The following is a 23,632-nucleotide window of genomic DNA, read 5'->3' on the forward strand; positions in this document are numbered from 1 at the left end:
TACTTGCAGCAACAACACACGAGAATTTTTGGAACTCCTGATAGGAAGGAAGTGGATCTGGTGTGGGTCCCGGCACACGCGGGCGTTCCAGGGAACGAGGCCGTTTATCAGTATGCTCTTTGTTGCAGTGCATGAACTTATTGATCATTGCAGTACTGTGAACTTTCAGAATGCATGTGGCATGTCGGTTGATACCTTTTTGGAGTTATCTTTTTACCTGTCATCAACCGTTGTTGAATTCAAAGGCTCCTTGTTCCTTCAGAAAAGTGGAATATGTGTTGGCTCTGGCATTGCTCCAGTGCTTTCTCAGATATTTTTAGCAAAATTTGACAGAACACTTCAGGTACTACTTCAGGACAAGCGTGTGTGCAAAGTTTTTTGGTACGTGGACGATATTTTAGTACTTTTAGAGCTTTTACCTAATGACACTCTGCCTGCAGCAGTAGACGATGTTTTGAGTGCTTTTAAAGCTTCTTCATGTGCCCTTAATTTCACTCGTGAACTCCCTAACAATCATTCTATCAGGTTCCTAGAACTGCAAATAACCTTCTTTGACGATGGTCATTTATGCTGGATGTTTTTACCTAGAAGGAAGAACGCTCTGTTACCGTTCGGTTCTGCGCACTCTAAGACTGTAAAGAGAGGGATTGCGATGAATTGTTTCCGCAATGCACTGGAAAAAAGGCTGTCACCACGCTATCAAAAGGAGCCTTGATAATTAGTTCCAATGTTTGGAAGCCACGGGGTTTCTCTAAGCATCTTTTGAAAGCAGTGGCTGAATCGCTGCTTCAGAAGGTCAAGAAAGAACGGACGAAGCGGGCTGATGGCGGAGCAACTGAACGTAAGAAACTTGAGGTCATGCCGTACGTGCATAAAGTGAGCCACAGCATCAAAAAAGTTGCGGCCAAGCAAGGAGTGAGTGGTGTTTTCTGCCCCTTGCAAGCTTTCGGGTCTGTGCTCGCGCATTTCTCGAGGAATGGCAAGGAACCACGTTCGCACAACGCAGCACGAGAACCGCTTCACGGCGTGTGTCGCTCAGGTCGTGTACAAGTTCCCCCTCGCATGCGAAAGAGTATACATAGTCCAAACAGGTCGATGTATTAATGACTGGCTGCATGAGCACCACTCCTGCCTGGGGTCTGATGACGGTGCCAACTTGCCTCGCCATTGCAATGAATGTGGGTGTTATCCACTGTTCAGCAATGTAATGATTCTTGGTAGAGGCAAGGGAAAGCAAGAGCGAGAAATATTGGAAGCATACCATATCAGTTGGTCAGGCCAAGATTGCATTAGCACAACCTCGGTGCGCTTACTTGAGAAGGAATTCGCTTTTTGAGGCCGGTCACGGTAGATGTGTATCTTGTGTGCCCTATGCGCTGTGAGTTGTGATGCGGCTGTTGCGCATGCTCTGCTGGCCTTGCTGGGACTATGTTTTGTCTTATAAATCTCAGTTGACAGTCCAGTCGTTGTGGCGTGAACACTCCTTCTCTTGTCCCTTGTCTTTTGTGACTGGTCTTTTTCAAGTTACTATGAACCAACTGGCCCGCATTTCAACCCTTCAGTATGCTCGAGGTTTTGTCAACTGAGCCGGTGAGGGGGTTCTGGACCCGGATGTTCCCAGGGGCGAGACGCTAATTACATATTAGGCCATAACCAGTTAGTACAGGGAGCTTAGAGCGAGCCTGCCTCCTCTGCACGTTTCGCTCAGCCGCGAACAGGCTACCACGTGGAGGCGGCTGCAAACGTGGTCGCAGCCAAACTCGTGGACGTATTCCAATACCTTTCCTGATTTGGTAAATACGTATTGTCAGCTGTGCGGCGATCCTGCCACCTTATCTGGTGGCAGGATCAGAATCTGGGACTGCACGGAGGATCCGCCTCCGGCAGATCTAGTCACATCTCCCACGCTTGAAAAATGGGAAGCTGCTCTCGCCAGCTCGGACCCGGACGTTCAGTCCCGGCCCACGGCAAGAGCGCAGGAGGTCGCCGACAGACTTAAACTGCCGGCTACCTGGAGGGGCTGAAGTGACCCAAGAATACCACCATCTTCCTGACAATAAAGTTTTCTCTCTCTCTCTGTCTCTCAGCCTCACTACAGCTGCTATGAATGTCCTGTAGCCTTGGTGGACAGAACCCTGGTGGACAATGGGAGTTGAAAATGCAGCCATTAAATGCATTCCCGCATTAAAGCTTGAAGACGTCGTCCTCAGTGTTTAAGGGGAGAACAGGGTTAACTGGAGAGAGATAAAAGAGGCCTTGTCCTGCAGTAGGCGTATTCATGCTGATAATGATGATGATGAAGCAGTGCAACGAATAAGGACGACAGCCAGTGCATGTGGTGCCTTTTCCTCTGTCGTCCCTTGTTCATTGCACTGCTTTGCCTCTTTTTAATCAGTAAGGACAGCTAGCCTAAACTGCCACCCAGGCAAAATTCTAAGCTACAAGCAATTTGGAGCTCTGGAAGTTTTTGGAAAACACAAAATGGGAAATAATTATGATTTCATCTCTTGTGGGATACAGGCGTCATGCATGGTGCACAATGTCTGTGAATAGCAAGCAAAGAAAAATGATCAGTCCTTTTTTTTGGTTCTAATGTCTTTAGTAGGACACATTAAAAAAAAAATGGTAAGAAAGCACCTTCACGACAGGTTGACAGTATGAGACAGCGCTTTCCTGGTTACAGACAATTCCAAGACAAATACATGCAAGGAAAAAATTTCTGGCTCCTTCGTATCTTCCAAAATGAATGTTTCTTTTCGACAAGTGACTGCCATCAGTACAGCATTACAAGATGTACAGTTATATGCTGCTGTTAACACATGTGGATTAACAATTGAGGTTTTCATTTAGTGCAGGCTTAATGTGAAAAATGGTCACATTTTTGCTTTCCTTCTGCCTTAAATAGCATACAAAGGTGCACCTTGCTGTTGCTTGATGTCTGACAAATTCAGAAAACTGACAGTAGAAGTGATAGGGTATGATTTGGCACATACGTCAAAGGCAATGAGCTTAATAATCTGTGTCTACTGTATACTATGACCTTTAACTTGCACCATAAAAGTGACTATCTGTACAGACACAACTAAAGCATATCTACAGGTGCACACACTATGTACAAGCACAAATGCAGTCTTGGTCCCTTCTGAAGTCAGAATGCATCATTAGAACTTTGCAGGCTCTCGCTGTAAGCAAACTGACTGGGATATTTTATTAGGCAATCACCTTACCTGGTCAGTATTTAAAACCTAAATTATCTTTCACATGGCTTGCAGAGGTGTGAAATTTTGCACAGTGTGAGGAGTTATATGATTGAAACTGTTGCTTGAATCGCTAAAACTCGGTTGTTTACATTTAAACTGAACTTTCAGAGTGAGCACAGCTCCCAAAGAAAGAATGGAACTAGGGAGGGTACAAATTATAAGCACATATCATTGCTGGTGCATGTTAATATTGAACACTTCGGCACAAGGACACTGTTGTCACTGTAATTGCAAAAGGCTTTAAATCAACCGACTGACTTAGTGTGGATTATTGTCCTCTGTTCTGCACATGCTTCCCTCTCCTATAGGCACAATCAAGTCTTTTGATGGCAAGATGCAATATATGTTGTGAAATTGTCCTTGCACTTGAAGTTCGGGAACATGATGAGCACAAAAACAGTTTGTTTACTGCTTCCTCTAGCGTCAATGCACAGGGTCTTGTGAACACAAACAAAAATGCACATAGGACCTTGTAGCCATGCTGTCAAGTCAAGGATCTATTCTTGGGCACCTGCTAAAACGCACTGCTGCTGCAAGTTTTGCACGGTAACGTCACTGCTGTGGGATGCCTTTGGGACACAGCTTCTCAGTTCAGGCAGTGTTAACACAAATAGTGTACATGTTGATTGTGGGCTTGGTATAGTTTACAGACACTCTCACACGGCGCTGCATGTTCATTGTTTTTAAGGCACAGTCGTTTCCTGCTACAGTGAGCATTTTCCAGTAGTTTCAGCCCTTTGCTGTGTCTGTGTGATTTGGATGAAATGGCGTTTTAAAGCACCATACTTGATGAACAGTTTCTACATTGATGTCAGAAGGCGATCTCTTGCTTTCCTGGACCTGGGTGTCATTTTCTTCATGAACACCGATGGTGGCAGGACTCCATACACGGTGGAATGCTTTGAGCTGAAGTGCCTTGTGAGCTATGGTCAAGATTTTTGTACAAAATAAAGTAGCCATAAATGTAGTGGCATGTAAAATTTGATATGAAGGCACTTCTCCATGTAGCCAGATAATTGAGCTCAACTGTCTTGCTTTACGAGAGCTTCAATGTTGGCATTCATGTCCGCTCTCATGAAGGTGCCTAAAGCAGAATTTGTGTCAAAGGAATCATTCCACTTTAAGACATGCATGCTCTGAGCATGGATTCAACAACTTCTAAATGGTGCCTTGCACTGCACTGCACCAGGTGTGAACCGCACGACCCAGTTTACAATGCCAATGCATGCTAGCGTTTCCATCCTGTTGCTCTTAAGCAGTATGATGTGGCACCTTTTTTTCCTGGAAAGGTCTGCGGACTGAGTAGGCGCACTGCTGGAAAATCTCTTGTGCAGCCTATCTATGTGCTGGGCCTTGGTCTGCCCAGCTGCATCCAGTCTGTACTTGCCACACACAAGGCACAAATTGTGATCTTGTGATCCTGCTGCTGGTCTTTTTGCACTGCAGTACTTGCAACGCTGAAGGAGATGTTCTTCAGTGACTTGTGTCTGGTCGGTCCTCCTTGGGACTTCAGAAGTTATGGTCTGAATGTATCTGTGCCCGGAAGCCATTGCGCTTGATGGTGGCTTCCTTTGGGAACTTTCCAGGTGACGTTGTCAACGTAGAGAAGTTGTTCTTGTACTGTGAGTGCGGCACATAGGTGTTGCCTTCAGCCTGCACTAGAGGTGTACCCAAGTGCTTGGGTGACAGTGGGTCGCGGCTCTGGTGGTGCTTCATGTAGCGGTGCATGGCCAGAGCTCCCACCAGTGCACCCAGGACCAGGCATGTGATGCAAGCGCCCACAAGATGCTCGGTTCGGATGCCACTGCAGCCACTGTCCCGCTGCTCCTCTAGACTGGGTGCGGCTGCAACTGCAACATAAGATCATTTTGTGTCACAGCATTTCCTTTGATTGATGAAAAGTAGAAGAAAGTACCCAAAGCCCTTTGGCAGCTATGTAATATTGAGACATTCGCAATATTATGCTGTGGACAAAGTCCCTTCAGGCACAGCAAAGACAATCATGAGATTATGACGAAAATGAAAAAATCCTGCCTCAAACTGTAAGAATTGAGCACTGAAATATCAAAGAAACGAGGATTTATAATTTTAATTTGACACTGAGAATCACATAAAAAGCCATCTTGTGAAGAAACCGACCATTATCACAGTAGTTCACCACGTGACTACATCTCGGTAAAATATTGCTTACTGTTTTAAGTGCACAGTGTTTTTTTCCTTTAGGAGTGTTCGTCATGTTCTGTTGTAGTTTACACTCTCTCCTGTGAGCCATTTGATTAAAAGCAATGCTTCCTTCACATCGTCGACCATGCAATTTCAGCTTTTGCAACTAGATGGTGCCACAGTGTTTTGAATTCCTTAGAGAGACAACCATGGTCTACTAAAACTTTTGTCAACAAGACGTAAATCACTCTGCCATAACAACTTTGGTTTTGGGAAATTGAAATGGACGCTACTCCATATACTACAAATGTCTTATTACTGTCTGGCGGGCGAGATTTATATTAGTTTTTGCTACGGTGCTTTTGGTGACCTGCAATCTCCATCGCGCTCGCTCATCATAGTTTCCAGTGTCGGGATACATAATAACTGGCGCATGCTCTTATTCCAATAAAACCGGTGCAGAGTACAGCACCTTGGACAGCAAGCTTTCCATAGGGATGAAAAAAAATGGGTCCTTAAAATTAATTGTTCTGTCCCTAAGGGTCCTCTAGCAAAGAAAAAAAATGAAAGTGACAAAATTGTACCCTTGTGTATGTTATGTTCACTCACAATCACTTACATCCATAAGTGCACGTTTCAGATCAACACAGGATGTACTGCCTTGTTTCCTTTTAGTTATTTTTTACGTACATTTCCCAGTCACTGTCTTGAATTCGAACTTTCTCAGTTATTTCAAACCTTAGTGAGGGCAATTGCTTGAAATTTCACTTAGTGTTTTAAGTGTACTAGACCAGCATGTAGCTACATTCAGTTAGACAAAGAAAATTATACTGAACCGAAGGTTGTCTCCAAAGGCAAGTTACTGGCTTGTAACCACAGTGTTTTCAAAATCAACAGTCAAAGCACTTGAGTACCAATATCGCAATGCACTGGACCGCTGAAAGTGCTCTGCTGTTTGATGCGAGTTTTTGTGGGCTTAGCTGTCAAATTCTATCCTGTAGGAAGTTTCGCTTTTTATTTTTCAGAATATTTCTTTTTGTTCTTCTTCATGGTTTGTTATTACGGATGACCCGCTTTATGGACAGTTTTGCTCCAGAACCAAAGGCACGACTATACAAAATGGCAAATTCTTCCAACTGCTGCTCTTTTTCCGGCCTGATTTAAGACTTGGCCACAGAATACAGAACTCCTCAAGATGAGCTGACTCACCCGTCTCCTGACCGGCGATGCACATGCGGCTCTCACGGGTCGATCCCCTGCACTGAATTGGGCTGGGGTCAAGAATCATGCACGTTCGGCGGCGATGCTGCTCATTGTTGTGGTCACACAGGGACCACACAGACCACTCCGTCCACTCCTCTTCCTCGGGTTCTGCAGTAAAGAGGAAGTGAGGCCTCGGTTACTGTCACTGTCAAATCTCTTTCGAATGTTTTGTTCACAGACTAACAAAAAAAAGGTTGCAGCATATTGTCCGCTGCACTAGATGAAATCTGCAGCAGGTAAGCATTTACCAGCATGATGTGTGCTGCTGGTTTAAAGTACCCCACCCTCTTAACCACCTGACCGCCAAGTGTGCTGACCCACTCCTAGGCCAAACTGGACCACATGAATGCAGGTGGCACACTGACCGCGGAAAAGCCTGCATGCAATCTTAAACTCACATTAAGGGACAGCCTTCTGTGGCTCAGCAGTAGAAGCAAAAGAGTTTGATGTGACGGCTCTCAATATCTGCTCTTCTTACACACTCATGAGCCAATCACAGAGGTCTGGAAGCTGATGGCTCATGCTCTGCAGAGCCACGGAAAGTTGTCTTGGGTATAATCGATACTATAAATACATTTTCACTTGTGTAGCTAAGAGTTGTTATAAATCAACTGAAAGGATTACCACTATGTTAAAACTGTACAGCTGTGTTGCAGTGGACTGATGACATCTTTGCATAATACAATTCAATGGGAATTCAAGCACTATAATACAATGCTACAAGAATATAGCAGTTCTTAAATAATCTGTTGTGGTGTATGCAAGATGGTTGTAAGCGTTTACAATTTGCACTTGTGCATACTGTGCAAAATACACTAAGTACTGCATTCTGTAGAGGTAACGTCACGTTTCATCAAGCTTCCTGTATTGCCAAATCAGGCTCTCAAGGAAGCCTCTGAAATGCCTGTGAAACCACCTGAAATTTTTTTCCAAACTGTTTGGGAACTATGATGGTCAAAATTCTCAGTACCGCGCTGATTGGCATCTCTTTCCTCCGTTACTGCTTGCAAATGGTCAGACTGAGCACGACAGGCCCGAGGCCACATGCAAGGCTCCACAATGCTCACCTGAAGATGGGCAAGGAAGTGTTGCATTGCAAGGCACCACTTCCATGGCACTGCCCTGGCAGGCACCTGACTCAGTGCCTGAGCCAGGCTCTCTTAGGCATGTGCGTGTGCGCGTTTTGGTGCCACCAGCTCCGCAAGTCACAGAGCATGTACTGTACTCGGACCAACAGGACCACTGGCCTTTGCCCCCGAAAGCATGGATGAATGCAGGAAGGCAGAGAGAGAGGGGAGAAAAAAAAGGATAGGGGAAACAGAGACGAAGAAGAAAGCCAACACCGCAGTCAAGCCACCAAGCAGCTCAATATCAAAGGCACGATCACTACAGATACAGCTGCACAATAGCTTCTGAGCACGATGGAAAGGCACCCTAGCTCTATGTAACTGAAGCAGTGGTTCGGTTCGATTGCATTACAGGTCGAGCAGCAAAAAAGTCGACCTTGCCGAAATAACAGTACTTTGCAACTCTGTCTCTCTCTGAAAGCATGGCTGCCAGTTATTGCATTAGCTATTCATTCCATAAGAAGCTCCTCAAGTGTTGATTCATGCACTCTTATTTTACAGTGGGTGAGCACACTGCTCACGTTTTTTTCCTTAGGCTTCTGTATCACATGAAGGCATGCACTTGACAAATGCTTTTGCACAGGTTTTCCCAGCGTTTAGGACCAATCTGAACTGTCGCTAATCCAGACACAAGTGCTACATTATGTGCATGGTCAAACAGCAAGCAAGCTTGTTTGCAGGCAACATGCATGCATTTGAAAAAAAAAAAGGCATGCATTCAGTGTGCAATGATGCCCAGAAGCAGTGGAATGCAGAAAGAAAGTCACGTGCTATCCGTGCCCTTTCAATAATAAATCATCGTAGTGCAGCCTCCTTGGCAGCAGGGAAAATGCAGTTTATTTCTCTGGATCCTCCATTGAGATGAAACTTGGCACACTACACTAAGAAAAGAAGCAGAAAGGATCTGCTTGCTGCAACTGTTTTCCTCTCAAATTCTTAATGCCTTAATGATGCATACACTAACCATTTAATTTCCAATCATAGTTGCTTTAAGTCATTATGTAGAATAGTTTATGCTGAGCTGCGACTACATCAGGTTGCAGCCTCAGTCACCAGGCTAATGTGGCCTCAGCGCTCCATATGATTAAGGCCCTTTAGCGACACAGGACTTACGTGCTCTATAAGGACTTGCATACTCCATGTAAAAACGTACATGTGTGCACACAACTTTTGTGTCTGTGTACCAGTCACACAAAGTCACTTTTGTGTGTGTGCTCATCTTCATATTTAGCGGCATGTCTGCGCCAGAAAGGTGTGTCAGTGTATAACCAACTTCCATGAACCATCATGCTTCTATCATCTCCTTTGCAACTCTCAAGCAAGCTGCAACTCTGTTGCTGGGCATGAACGATTGTTTCAGCATCATATTCAGCATTGCATGGCATGAAAGTGCACAACCAGACGAGGACGGTGAAGAAAGACAGGTGACACACAAGTGCTCCTGTGTCACCTGTCTTTCTTCACTGTCCTCGTCTGGTTGTGGTCTGTTTCATGTCATGTCATACCAACACACCCAAACTGCAACGTTAGTCAGCATTGCACTCAGGGTAATGCCATACCACAATGCAAGTCAGAAAGCACTGCCTATCGGTATGCCACAGCTTTTCTCTCCATGCTTGAGATGATGAACACCTGTGTAAATTGCATTTGCCTTATGTGTATGTAAGAATCATACTTTTGGGCATGCAGTGAGATGCAAGCTAAATGAGAATGTATATAAGGTCTAAGAGCCCAAGGCTACCTTTGGTTTTTTTTTTTTAGTACTTCAGGCCTGCAGGCCTCAAGATGATGCAAGCCTATGTTGGAGACTTGCATACTAGCAGCATACCTTTCTTTTCCCTTACATTCTAATTTTTCTACACACAATTTGTTTTCATTTCTAGTTGCTGATGTTTCACATACCGCGAGACCTTGTGAAGCTTTTAACAATGAACGGCAGCATGACGTACAGTGACAATAGCAGTTCCGTGGCTTGGTACCATTATTGTCAAGCACCCATGGCCTTTTACATAAATCTGTGGGCTCCCTGCAAAGTGTGGAGCTGAACTGTTTGATGAACATAATTGTGAGCACATGCTCTGCATGTTGTGCTCACTTGCTCTTATTAGCCTGAGCCTGGTTCGGGGGCCCTTTGAGTTTGTCCGGCATATGCTTCATGATGCTGCGTGAATATATTGAACGATGGGTAGTTGCCACCCAAGAAACACGAGCAGAAAGGGCTCCTAAACCCACACTATGATAGCTTTTAGGATGCAAGGCCTGCTTTATTCTTGCCACGCACAACACTCAAAGTGATTTTCACCTCCAGATTCGCCACAAACTTTTGATTCTCTCATGCCATACATGTTTCGAGCATAGTTCCCCAAATCTTGTACTGTTGTATATAGTTCTGCAAACTTGTACTGATTCGCTGTTTGGGCATACATTTCTCACGATCTTCATGTAGTAATGAAGGCAGTCACACTAAATCTTGGCACGACTTCCACATTCATTATTATGTACGTGCTCAATGGCATTCCATGCTGTAATCTGTTGTGTGCTCCATGTGGTGCCAGCAACCCACTGGTGACAGTGGAGGGGTGCAGTTAGTTCAAGAGATGACCAGGCACTCCCACTTACTCTGGCACTGGTGGATGTTGCAGTCTCGCTCCTCCCTGGACGGGCCCTGGCAGTTGGCACCAGTGCCGGAGGGTCGCGGGTTGTCGCACGTCCTCTCCCTGTGCTGAATGCCGCCTCCGCAAGGCACTGAGCACTGAGACCACTCACCCCACTCGGACCAGTCGCCGTCGATGTTCAGGTATGCTGTGCAAGGGGGGAAGGTGACCACACTGTCAAACAGTTTAATGTGAAAAATTGCAGCCTACCTTATTACTGAGAGTGGGTGAAAGTGTGACATGCTTTGTAGCAGGTAGCTTAGAACCATCTGGTGACATGCAAAGAAACACTGAACTTGGTAGCTCTACACTATCAGGTACTACAAAAATAATTTATTGGCAATTACACCTGTGGTAATGTGGATAATCTGTGCTAGCTTGTCCATTTTGTGCGTTTGCCATTGTTGCATTTGCTTTGACTGTTTCCATTGTTGCATTTGCTTTGGCCGTGCATGAATGGGTAACGATTGTGTTTTGCCCATGGCAGGATCATAACGAGCGCTTTATGGTGTGAGAAATGGGCTTGAGTGCCTGCTTGTGCAGCGAGTCTGTGGACAGCATCCTGAGAGCACTTGTACTATGTTCAACCTGCTGCACGTTCGTGGCTCTTGTCTCCTGCACACATGAAGAGGTCAAAGCACGGCACTCTATTTCAGCTACTTTCATGGCTCTCCTGCCACACAACTGATGTGCCACATTGCTGCTGGCAGCTTATCACAAATGCTGTGGCTGCCACTGTGCAGGCACGCAGGACGCTGTGCCATGCACTCATTTCAGGATGTAATCTTCAGCGTTTCAAAGTGCTTGGCATGGTCTTGATGAAGCCATGCACCTCATTTGATGACGAAGTTAGTGCGAGGCATTGGTTTTGTGCACGGTGTGGTCACATGATCAGGGATGCTTTTTGGCACTGAACATGACAGACATGACAAAAACACTCAGCTGCATTACAGCTGATGTCACTGGTGTACCTCTAACAGAATGTTCACAAATCTTTGCCTTTTATGGTTCTGGTGGTCACTGAATTTTCTTTTTACGCAGCAGACAAAACCGGCTTCTCTGAGAATCTTTTTAAGTGTGGTAATGGAAGTGTTGCTAATGGACAATATTTGTACTTTAATATGAACTTTCACCTCAGCTACACCACAGTCTTCTCTTGAAATCTGCAAAATGCTGCCTCTGACGATTTTGTGCTTAATACTTGGCGAGAAAAGCAACAAGGACGAATTGACTAATGTGCAAACAGCACAAGCCCAGAAGGTTATCACGGCAAGTTGCCTTACTGCGCTTGCCCACTTAGAGTGTGGAACTCCGTACCTCCTTTCAAGGATTGCTCTTTGTTTGTAACTCACCAGAGTCCATGCAGCTCTTTGCTGACTCATGGCAGTAGCGCTCCTCCTTCTTGACGCTTCCGACCCTGAGCATCGAGCTGTCGGCAACATTGGCACGGCAGGTGAATCGGAAGCGCTGCTCAAAGTATCCATCTCGCGTTGCGTTGACTCGCACCCACGCTGTCCAGTTTGAGCTCTTGCGGGTCTCTGGGCAAGCATGTGTGTTGCAAGCCCGGTAGTCAGTCTCACAGCCACCACCACAGCCCTCACGGCCACGGGGCGAATCACAGCGTCGCCGCCGCCACTGGAAGCCACCGCCACACTGTGCTGAGCACTCGCTCCACACACTCCACTCCGACCAGGTGTTCTCATGGGCTGTAGGTGTAGGTGGTGCTGCATGCAAGAAATAAGATATTTCGAAAAGAAAACAATATAAGCAACAACATAAGCAGCAATATAGACATAGACTTGAGCTGAGCAGAGGTTTAGTGATACCTGGCTCAGAAGGCATATTTACAAACTGGTGCTTCACAGGTCTTATATATACAACATAAGGACTGGCAAACAACACAAGGGTAGGATATGTATGAGCACAATATTGTACTGTCTCTCCAATTTAGTGTCTCATGCACAAGACCTCGACAGGCATAATTTCTTAAGTCTAGAAAAGGCCAAAGAAGAATTACAGCTGACAAAATTAATGTTGTAACTTCATACTTAAAGCATTAAAAACTGTTACCACCCCAACAAGAATATATCATTTAATTCCAGAGCAAAGCAATGGTTTCATAAATGTTTTTTCCCACATCATTTTACCAAAAGAGCCTGACTACGCATTGCACAAGGACAGAAATTGCATGCAAAAGGGTCCTGTTGTATGTCTTCCAAAAAGCAGCATGTGATATGCTACACTGGCTAGCATGATGCTGCACATAAAGAGACACTTAATTTGGGTGCTCATCGATGTTGCTCGTTCCTTTATGACTGCTACATGTTTTCATATGGTATACACACAAAAAAAATGAGCTTAATGTATTGTTCAAGTCACAACATTTAGTTTGTGACTAATGCAATTGCACTGTATTTGGGATGAGGGCGAAACAACAGCCACGAATTCATATCTTTAAGTAACTCGACTCAAGTTACTCCGTGAATGAAAATTTCATATTCTAGATGTAACATAGCTGCGTATTCCACCCTTGTTTAGTTCATGCCTTTGGCACCATGTCCATGCCATGTCCAATGGCAATTTCAGTGAAACAAATTAAATGAGAGGTATGTTCTATTTGCAAACAGTCCGTAGAGGGCAGGAAATGAGTGAGTAGGCAAGTGAAAAGAAGGAGAGAGAAATATTACAGACAGATATATGCAAATCCTGCTTTGCATGCTGCACAGGGGGTAATGCCGGAGAAGAGTTTGCTTGAAGCATGCCACTTTGGATGTCACTTAGCCAATATTACCAGGAATACGGGACAGCATCTAGCCAGTGCTGCTAAGTTTAGCAGCTTGTCACATTTTGTTCTGTAGCCACCCGGTCATTCCATTTCTTTCCTACGTCACGGATGATGTATTTTTGAATGTTCAAAGCCATGCACCATGTGGTGGCAGCCAGGGGAGCTAGAAGTGTTTGTCCCGAATTCCTGCTAATGAATGTGACAGTATATCAGGTTTATTTCCAAAACAACAAAAGTGCACACGCACGCCACTGCATGGCAGTGCAACAAAGATAGATTCATGTCTTATGGGACTTATGGGACTTGCTTCTTGGGAAGTGGTCTGGCCCCGGCCTATTCCGTGTATGGCTGGGGGGGAACTCTTGTGGCAAACCGAAAACTTCTTCACAGTTGCTCTGACGGATCAGCGATAAGTTCCGCCGTCAACAACGTTAAATCTGCCTTGTGCGGTAGAAGCCCATTTGTGGCCCTTTTTCATTTGGCAATATACGAGGCGTTCCAGGTAAACGAGTCTCCAATGAGTTTTGTGTTTGCGCTGGGCGCGGTATATAGGATAAGCGAATTTGCATTTGTTGCGCTCAAGCAGCACCACTGTTATGTATTGGGATTTCTTGCGCTATCTTTTAGAGCCTGAAGAAAAATTACTCGGACGGTACGTTGCTGCGAACAAGGAGTTATTTAAAAAGCGAGTCAGTTTAAACTAATAAATCGACTGTGCAATGCGAAAAAGAAAGTTAGGCAGGGTTTAATAATGGTTATACGAAAGGTCAAGTGAAAGCATTTTGGCAATGGCCCGGACCAGATTTGGAGGTCGTCATCGTGTTGGGCATGCTCACTTGTGGTTGCACGTTCAATATGGTTGGAAGCTCAGGTATGGTTGGTCCAAATCGGCCGAGGTCAAATTTAGACTGCCATCGTATCGAGCACATTGAAATTAGCCTGAAAATAGATTTTGGTCAAAATCAATGAAGGTCAAATTTCGTGGGTGGGATGGGCAACATTTCGGAAACGACCCGGGTCTAATTTGGAGACACCATCGCATTGGCCATAGTCAAAATATGCTTGTCATCTGACTTAAAGTTGTTGCTATGAAATCGTTAAGTGCAAAGGTCACTTCGATGTCATACGCATGCCGGACTGAAACTCGTTTTGCCTTGAATAGATATACTGCAGAATATGCCACACGACCTTCAGCAGTAATGAACCCATTTTACGCGCTTAGGACACTCCTTCAATTGTTAAAAACGTGGTTACATTTAGCTGGACACCTGTTCTATTTACACGGAGAAAAACGTAGGGCGAAAATTCATCCCTGCAGGAACTCCAGACTGAAAGCAGTCGCGTCTCCTTACCCAACGGAAACTGAATGGCTGTTTTCAAATGACTGGAGAAACGTCTCACATGCAGTGGTGATTATATAGTTATATCAGTGACCTCTAACGTAGTCATTACCTGGACAGGGTGGGTTTGAAGTGCAGTAAATCTGCTCCTGCTCTGGTCCCAGGCAGACACGACCACCGTGCTTGGGGCTTGGATTTCCACATGTCCTTCGACGGAACTTCACGGCCAAACCGCAGGTCCGTGAGCACGCAGACCAGCCCGACCACTCTGTCCACTGTCCATTCTCTGTTGACAGGTGGGAGAAAGAATTTGCACAGAGTTATGCTTGTAGAATCTTATTTCAAAAATGAGGAAAAGGAAGCCGCTGTTTTATTTATTCTCTGGGATAGGCATAAGCATGAAATATTAGCTATGGAGTTTAATGCCACCATACGTCAGGTAAAAAAAAAAAAAGTTGCACCATTTTGTTTGATGTTATGGCTTATTAGCTAATAGAGCTCGCCCAGTCTCTCTTTTTAACACCTCAGTTTTCTAATGCACTGAGTTCCCCACTCTTTAGGTGGTCAACTCAGTGGCATCTGTTAGAACCTTATTGTAACTTAGACAGCTCTTCAGCAGACAAGGGAAGGGAAAAGAAGGGCTCAATATGACATACATGATGGTCTAGAACCGCATGCATGAAGCTCTAGAGTCGCATAGACTTAAGTTTTGCTGCAATGTTCCATTAGGTTAAAAACCTGCCTATTAGAAGCTGAAGAATGTGACATCTATGCATTCCATGCTCAAAAGTAGTAAAAACACTCCGAGGTTAATTCACTGAGGTTGTTAAAGCGAGACGTTGTGAAATAACGGTGGTCAAAAGCAATCCAAAGCCCTCCGCGACGGCATGTCCGATGACCTGGGTGCACCTTAGGCACATGGAACTCCTTTTTCTTGTGTCACAGGTACGGACTCTTTTTAACGTCTGTTTTAGCCTGAATTTGTTATGAAGGCACATAAAACTTCTCTGAAAGGACAAGACTCCATCTGAAAAAATGGAAAACACGCTTGCCTTCATCAGATAGTCTTTTTGCCCTAAAGAACAGTTTCATATCTTTCTTAAAGCACCATTGTTACAATTCACTAATTAGACTGAAACTTGAATATGCATGCGTTGTCTGGGACCCGTTTACTAAACACAATGTCACCCGCCTAGAAAAGGTACAGAGAAAAGCTGTAAGGTTTATTTACTCTAAATTTTCCCCCTATGACTCATCCCCTGAAATAATGCAGGTTAATGGTATTCAGTGTCTTGAACAATGAAGAAAAAATTTACGTTTGGAATTTCTTTTCTTGCTTTGGAATCAAGATCTAGCTATTAACCCTTCTCCATATCTGTTGCTTTCAACGTCGAGGTATACACGCCACCATCATACTAATTCTCTGACACCGTATTTCGCACGAACAGATTTATTCGTTTTCATTTTTTCCTCGCATTGTAACTGACTGGAATGATTCTTTATTGCCGTTCGCCACACTTTGATGTTTATTTACTTTGTTATTATTGTTTTATTTGCCATTTAACCCACCCTGCTTGGACCTGTACAAGATTTTCAGTATTGTAAAGAAGAAAGAAAAGAGTTTTGAGAAGATGGAAAAAAATCCTGTATTAAGCCAATTGAAAGGCCATTGACATGGAAGGATCATGGTATGACCTATGCTAGTAGCAGTGGTTCCGTTTTGTTCATTTGGCTTTTTTTTTTCTGTAATAGGCATAAAATTGCATAGTACATGCTGGTCCAACTAAGATGTAATGTTGCTTCATGTTGGTGTGCATTTCAACCCTATAGCGTCACAAGCATTCATTCCATTATATTCTTTTCCATTTCATTCCAAGCCATACTGCAATTCCAACTGCTTTTGCAAAGTAACACTCACGTGTGCAGTTGGTGACTTCTAAAGATGAACCATCACAAGGCTTTCCACCATTTGCCGGTGCAGGGCTGTTGCACTGTCGTGACCGGCAAAGGCACCGGTCACCAGGGGTATCTTTGCCGACCTGGTCGCACTCTGCCCATGGACTCCAAATACTCCAACCTCCATCGACTGTGAGGATAGAGAATATCAGGCCTTAGCACTGGCCACGGAGCAAGACTATATGGTCTTCCTCCGTGGCACTGGCTGAGCAGTGACTAAACTTCAAACTGGACTGCAGGAGACATTACAGCTCTTCGTTAGCCTTTCCCACTCACTGTGCTTCAATGCTGAGCATCTTAAAGACCGGTCATCGCATTAAAAAAATATATTATGGCAGCGCTGAGCTCTGGAACAAGATGACATTCTAATTTTCACAGGATGCAGCATTGCCTCAATGTAGCCAGCGAAGTGCAGTAACGCGCAGTTTCCAGCTGTCTGAAAGTTATTTAAATCCAAGATTTATGGAACTGCAGCTTACCGGGTACATTGCTGTCAGGGCAGGCTGCGTGGTGCTGTTTCCAGTCAAGGCTCAGGTGGTTGAGGTGCGGCGCTGTTGTGCACGCCAGCTGGTGTTTGTTCCAGCCACAGTATGGGTCCATGGAACCCAGGCAAGACCTGAACAAGAACACATGGCATCGGTGAGGCACATGCATCCTCACCAGTTTGTAAGAATATGCATTTATTATATATGTCACAGAAAGCAACAACAATGAAGGACACAAGTTGTGAGGAATTTTACTGACCACAAAGGGTCCTGAATAAACCCTATTGCATGCCAAGGCCTTAAGATTTGGAAATGAACATTTCTGGTAATGCTATCCCTTTCGTGACGTGCCTTCTGCTTATTTCGGTGGAACAGGGCATGAGGAAATGAATAACTGGCTAGGCGCGCTTTTTACCAATGTCACTTTGAAACTGCATAGCTAGCTGCAGTAGTACAATTAACAAAAATGGGACAGCCTTTCTTACGCTCCTTCTGAAAAAGCCAGACCACTGTACAGCGTAAACCAGTTTTATGGTGACCCTGTTCATAGCAACGACATTCTCATTACTACTGTGGGGTGTTTGGCACACCTAGAGAAGTAGTTTGATGGTACTTATGAGGCTGATTGTGATACTTAAATGCATCTGCGCTGAAAGGTTAACAAAGTAGTGCTCTAATTTCAACACATTGAAAATGTTAACATTTAACAGAATGCACTAGAGGTGATGTGATGGTTTACAAAAACACCCCTTCTTGCAATGAGGCACCATGCAAAACGTTTTGTCACACAAAAATGAAAAGTGTCACAGAAGGATATGATTCCAGTCCTGTAGTAAGCACGAAAATCACAGAGTACACAAGTGTGCCCTATTATCCATCAAAACATACATATGCACTATGGCTAGTGTATAGTGCAGATGAGCACCCTATTACCTCTACCTCATGACAGGGTTATATACTACATTTTTATTAGGAAGAAAAAGAAAGGAAGGAGTAAGCCAGAACACATGTATGATTAGGCACCTTGAGGACGTCACCTTTCACCCTGTTTTCATGGTCTCTACATGATGCACTTATTGGAAATTTGTTGTTAGGGAAAGGAAGTGGTGCAGTATCTGTCTCACATCTCGGCGAACACCTGAGAACACCTGAACCACACCTGAACAGCACCACCCCATAAAGGAAGGGACAAAGGAGGGACTGAGAGAAGAAAGGAAGAAAGGTACTGTAGTGGAGGCCTCCGGAATAATTTCGACCACCTGGTGATCTTTAACCTACACTGACATCGCACAGCACACAGCAGGCGCCTTTGCATTTCGCCTCCATCGAAACGCAGCCGCCACGGTCGAGTTCAAACCCGGGTACTCCGGATCAGTAGCCAGGCACCCTAACCACTGAGCCACCGCGGTGGGTCAAGATGCACTTATTGCACTTTCAGAAAACTGCCTCATGCCTTTCTCATCGCCTTTTAAGCATTCAATGCTCAGAGGCAGCAAAGCTCAGGTTGTAAAGAGGGAACTGAACGATGAGAAAGTGAGCTTTGGAGTGAAACCAAGGGATGCGTTTGTTTTTGTGGTCATCTTTACCCCGCTTTGCCATCACCCCCAAGGACAAAACACTGCCTGCAAAATTATTTGTGCACTAAATTCCTTTTTCAGTTTTCTTGTGCAACTGTATTTTGCAGATGGCAGGAACAAAGCAGCGGGAACGTTGTCATGCAGAAAAGAAAAGTTTTCGTACTTACTCTTCACTCCTGTATTGGTCACAACGATGAACAGAGATACGAAGAACTTCCTTGTCTGTGCCCAAGTACAATGAACTCTGAAATGAGTACAAGAAACATGTAGCTTTTGTCAGTATGGCCATCAAACCCACTGAAAGCTGCGGCTTTATATCTTGAATAGCTGCTAGCTCCTGCTTTTCAGTGCTTTCCTCTGCATCTGAGCAGGGAAACGTTTGTTGCAAAGCTGAAATTTTTTATCTGCTACACGCACTAGCTTGTGAAAACTGTTTTTTCTGACAGGTGATGTTAGTGGCAAAGGTAATATATACAAATGAATATCCAGAGTTACTGGACACCACCCGTCTCAGCTATCTATGTCTCTGCCGCCCCATTTGCAGAAAAATATTGCTGAGCAGTTTTGATTCCTACCTCTTTATCTATAGTCTTAAAGAAGCCTGTTATCTTACTCAAATCAATTAAGGCCATTAAGCTGGCTGTTTCTGCTTTACTAGTTCTTGATGATGGTGATAACTATGACGACTTGTACACTGAAAGCAAACCTGTTTATCATAAATGATAAAAAAAAGAATAATATACAAATAAAAGGCTTTAACCTGTAGGTTCCAATCTTTCCTGCTTCCTTAACAACCTGCCCAAATACAGTCGAACCAGGATATACTGAACTCAAAGGGGGTCACGAAATAGTTTGATATATCAATAAATCTATATATAAAAGATAAGCTTCTCTGTAATTTGCAAGCAGGAATACATCTAACCCACACTAGTGACGCGCTTCTTGCAGCGACGTGCCACTTACCGGCATGCTTGCATCACATTGCTAGCCAGATGTTCGTAGGTCTAACCTGCCTTACATCGAAGTCGCAGTGGACGACTCTTTGGAATTAGCCACTGCCTATCACACGATTTATAATCTTAGTACCAGTGCACTATAAATAGAATAATCACTCATTAAAATTAAGCTACAGTTAGTTTCCACAACGCTTTCAACTGCAGCAAAGCCTGCCAGACAAGGGCCGCTGTTAGGCTTTGGTTTGGTAGGCATCACCGCATAACAGTGATGAGGCGTGGAAAATGAGTACAGGGGATTGAAGGCCACCCTCAAGCGCACCGCACATCCACCTTGTCACACATTTTCGTAGCACTAGCACTACCAGCAGGTGCCCAAGGCCGTGAGGCTGACCTGTTTCAGCTCATGAAAACTGATGAAAGAACATCGTTACGAGTGACACTGGCACGGGCATGGCGCGCAGTTCACATATAGAATGACCGGCGAGTTGTAGTTCAATATACCGTGCGACTTTCCTATACTTTTACACATAATTTTTAAGGGTGTTATCAGTGTGTTCGATGTAGCCAATAATTCTAAATATCCGGATTCAATATATCCAGGTTTGACTGCATGATCCCACGGCAAAGCTTTATCCGATTGATTGCTGCCACCAACATAACCCTGCACCATAATAAGACTTGTGTAGAGGGCTCTAGACACAGCAACATGGTGTGCTGTTTACATATATCTGCTTCACTCTGTGCAGCAGTGATAGTAACGCCAGAAACCCTTCATGCCAATCATCGACCAGTTAGGAATCTTATGGGCACCAGCATTTTTTGCATTATATAACTGTATACATCATAGCAGTATCAGAAAGAGGCAAAGTTTTTTTATTTAATTATTAAGTAGCAATGTCATTAAACTCTGAGAACTGTGTGCAGCGCACGTTAAAAAATTTCAAGTGGCAGAGAAAAAGAAAAACTTAAAAAGTGAGCCAGGGCTCTCCTCAAAGGGGACCCTTGATCTCTGCCTCCTTTCACTGCCTTCACCAATTCTTTCAGGATGGCTGAGACATCGATTGAGAGCGCAACTGCACTTTTCCTTTTCTCATAACTGCCTCGCTACTCTACCAGCACCTGCCACCGTAGTGCCATACAGAATAATGAAAGCTGCAGCCTTTTAGCAGATACTTAGTAGTAACTGCAGCTGAAAGTGTTTTGTTTGATGGCAACATTCATTTGAATGTCCTCAGATGCTTTCCACTACATTGTTCTTAGCATTTACACTTGAGAGGAGCAGGAACTAGAGATTTAAAGCCACCGCTAAAGAAAGTGCTGGCTAAAAGCACACGCAAATGCATAGTCTGCCTAGCTCCAGCATTCAGTGAAATGTAGTCGCCTAAGGTGGCACTTTGGCCACCTCAGAATGTGTGCAGGTGCAGTGAGTGTAGGAAGATGCATCTGTTTAGACTTTCACAATAAACTCACAGTGTCCTTCAAGAGCTTCATGGTAAATATGTGCCTTTCCCTCAATGGGAAGGGATGAACTTCTTCAATGAGACAAGTTTCGAGGAGACCCGGGATCACCACCAGCTTCTTGATGGCCCCTTCTAGTGTGGCCGCAAAGATGACATGGATGCCATCGAAGCTGTACTTGGTGGGGACCACATCAACTGTTATGTGAGTCAACCTGGAAAATAAATTTTAATAACATGTTTAGACACAGCTGACAACAAGATTTTTTCTTTTGCAACAATGTTTCACTACACATCAGAGCAGCTGTGCTCAATGGTGCAAGTACACCAAAGCAAAATAAAATTTAACTCTGTGAAGACTAAATACTAATTGCGACACAAAGTGTGTTTTGGTTGTCTTGCAACGTAAAGGAACTAGAACACACTAGTAATAAAATATTTAGCTTTTCTTGGTTGTCATCAAGCGTGTTAAGTGTCTTAAGTTACACAGTAGTTTATAAAACTCTCCCTGTGTTTAGCTTTGTTTAGCTCTCTCTCCCAAACAAGACAAACTTAATGTTGTCAAGCATCTTCTTTCTTGAATTTTTGGAGGACATTGTGGAGCACAGGAGGAAGCTTAATTATATCTAGTGGTTGGGCTTTTCACAGTCCAACAACAACAACAACAACAACAACAACAACAACAAAAAGATAAAATCACGCCAAATTCAGTTTTCGAAATTTGGTTATAACCAAAAAAGATCGGCATTCTTGCCATGCAATAGATAGCTAGCTGGCTGTTAAGTACGAAATACACTCAGTCAAATTCAGTAATTAACTAAGTAGGAAACCAGGGGCGTGATGCAACGATGGTATTATTCGATACACAGCACAGTTATGCGATCTGAGGTGCTGCTCTGCTAGCTTACATGCCTCTGCTGACCAGAAAATACCACCTCCTCGCCGCCTGCTAGCTAAGCACTGTTTGTTCATTATCACCACCTGCTTAAAGCATTTAGACAGTAAAGTAGGGTAACTGTGCGCGAGCGTCACGAAAAAGTGTCATGCTCTGGCTACCCCGGTGATTTAGCAGCAGTTCGATTGCTGCCATGAACACGCAGACCACGTGACGCCCCACTCTCATGCTGGACCCAGTGCGACAGCCCAATGATAACATCTCAACCTTGCACTTAGAAGTAAACTTCCACTTCAGTTTTTATCTGCCAGCTATCTCATTTGACCTGAGTTACTCTTTTAATGACTACAGCAATTTCTTCTACAAGCACAGCTCCAAGTACTAACATTTGCACGTTAATTACTGGTAAATAAACTGCTCATATTGGTGAATATGCTGAGATAGGATTTTAAGTGACTTCTGATCACACAGGATCGATACATTGAACCACCGAAAAAAAGTCAGTATAACTCATTCATCACAAATAATGTTAGCCCCCACCCCAAATAAACAAACTGAAATAATATCTGAAAAGTCCAACCCCTCATCACGTTCTATTTACATTTCCTTTTCCAAGACTACTAGTGTGTCTTGGCTGCTTACCTTTCCAACTCGCCAGTATATAAAGGCTTTCGACTTGCTGGTTGCACGGCCTCATCAGTCAACTGGTAGTTCTGAGCCGCGATGACTCGATCATTGTCCTCAACCATGCCACACTGCAAGACATGAAAAAAAATAAACAAACAAGAAGATGAAACTTCAAAGACACTTTCGCCTGTTAGCGAAACATGATGACAGAGCCTCTTTGTTCTCCTACTTTCTATTCTAGTAAGTGCAACATGTTCTTGGGGACACTGTAAATTGCAATAAACACGATCAAAGGTCGTTTTTCTTTATCTATTCTTTGCACACTTTTTTCTGGTGCTTAACATCCGCAACTGGCCGCTACATCAAAATGAGAATGAATTGCGTAGGAAACTTCCAGAAGCAGTAATTAGTAGCACGACACTGTACCTGAAACTGTTGACTGTTGGTTGTTGACCGTTCCCAAGCAGACTTTTGTGTAGACTGGTACTTCAAGGGGCCTTCGAATGCATGCTTGATGGCTGACATATTGAAGACACATATTGCTGAACCATAGATGCTGTTCCTGCAATGCGAAAAAAATAAATAAAAAAGAGAATGCACAATGTTGTATCGGTTGATGCGTAGGTTGTAAGCATTCTTTCTTGGGGATATGCAGCACACATTCTTTCCTGCTGTCTTCTACCACTACTCAGGCTGTCATATCTGGACAAAGCATTTTCTATACCCTCTTGTGCACGTAATTGTGCATGCTGATTGAGTAATGCTATGCATAAATAAACTGTAAGAGTAGTTACACGATTATCTAGTGCACTGAGGCACATAAGAGAACACAAGCCTTCTGTAATACATAGCTTTTACCTCTTTCCTTAAAAACACTTTACTTCTTTCGACAATGGTGCATCATTGATAATAAGGATAATTAAAGACGAGATAGACCAGATCTTCCAGTGCGAAGGGGCCTGCAGTTTTAGCAACATAACTTATCTATCATGAAAAGAAAAAAAAGGAAATTAAAAAAAAAAAACAGCAACGAATGACATGCACATGGTTAGCATGAGATTCTTTTTAGCCTCATAATAATAATTGC

General features: G+C 44.0%; 1 protein-coding gene across 1 annotated transcript in view; it reads right to left on the minus strand.

Moving 5' to 3' along the window:
• Window positions 1–4,692: 4,692 nt before the first annotated feature.
• The window catches only part of LOC144093545 (semaphorin-5A-like), a 95,932-nt gene continuing 76,992 nt past the window's right edge, over window positions 4,693–23,632 (minus strand). The window contains exons 9-19 of the mRNA XM_077627071.1: window positions 22,972–23,107; window positions 22,561–22,673; window positions 21,037–21,238; window positions 18,778–18,854; window positions 17,028–17,164; window positions 16,511–16,678; window positions 14,705–14,878; window positions 11,820–12,191; window positions 10,433–10,615; window positions 6,633–6,794; window positions 4,693–5,110 (exon numbers count right to left, since the gene is read on the minus strand). Coding sequence (XP_077483197.1) covers window positions 4,770–5,110; window positions 6,633–6,794; window positions 10,433–10,615; window positions 11,820–12,191; window positions 14,705–14,878; window positions 16,511–16,678; window positions 17,028–17,164; window positions 18,778–18,854; window positions 21,037–21,238; window positions 22,561–22,673; window positions 22,972–23,107 — 2,065 coding nt within the window. The 3' untranslated portion in view covers window positions 4,693–4,769. The remainder of the gene's footprint in view (window positions 5,111–6,632; window positions 6,795–10,432; window positions 10,616–11,819; window positions 12,192–14,704; window positions 14,879–16,510; window positions 16,679–17,027; window positions 17,165–18,777; window positions 18,855–21,036; window positions 21,239–22,560; window positions 22,674–22,971; window positions 23,108–23,632) is intronic.

This window comes from Amblyomma americanum, chromosome 6 (genome assembly GCF_052857255.1).
Source record: "Amblyomma americanum isolate KBUSLIRL-KWMA chromosome 6, ASM5285725v1, whole genome shotgun sequence".
Taxonomy (NCBI): Eukaryota; Metazoa; Arthropoda; class Arachnida; order Ixodida; family Ixodidae; genus Amblyomma; species Amblyomma americanum.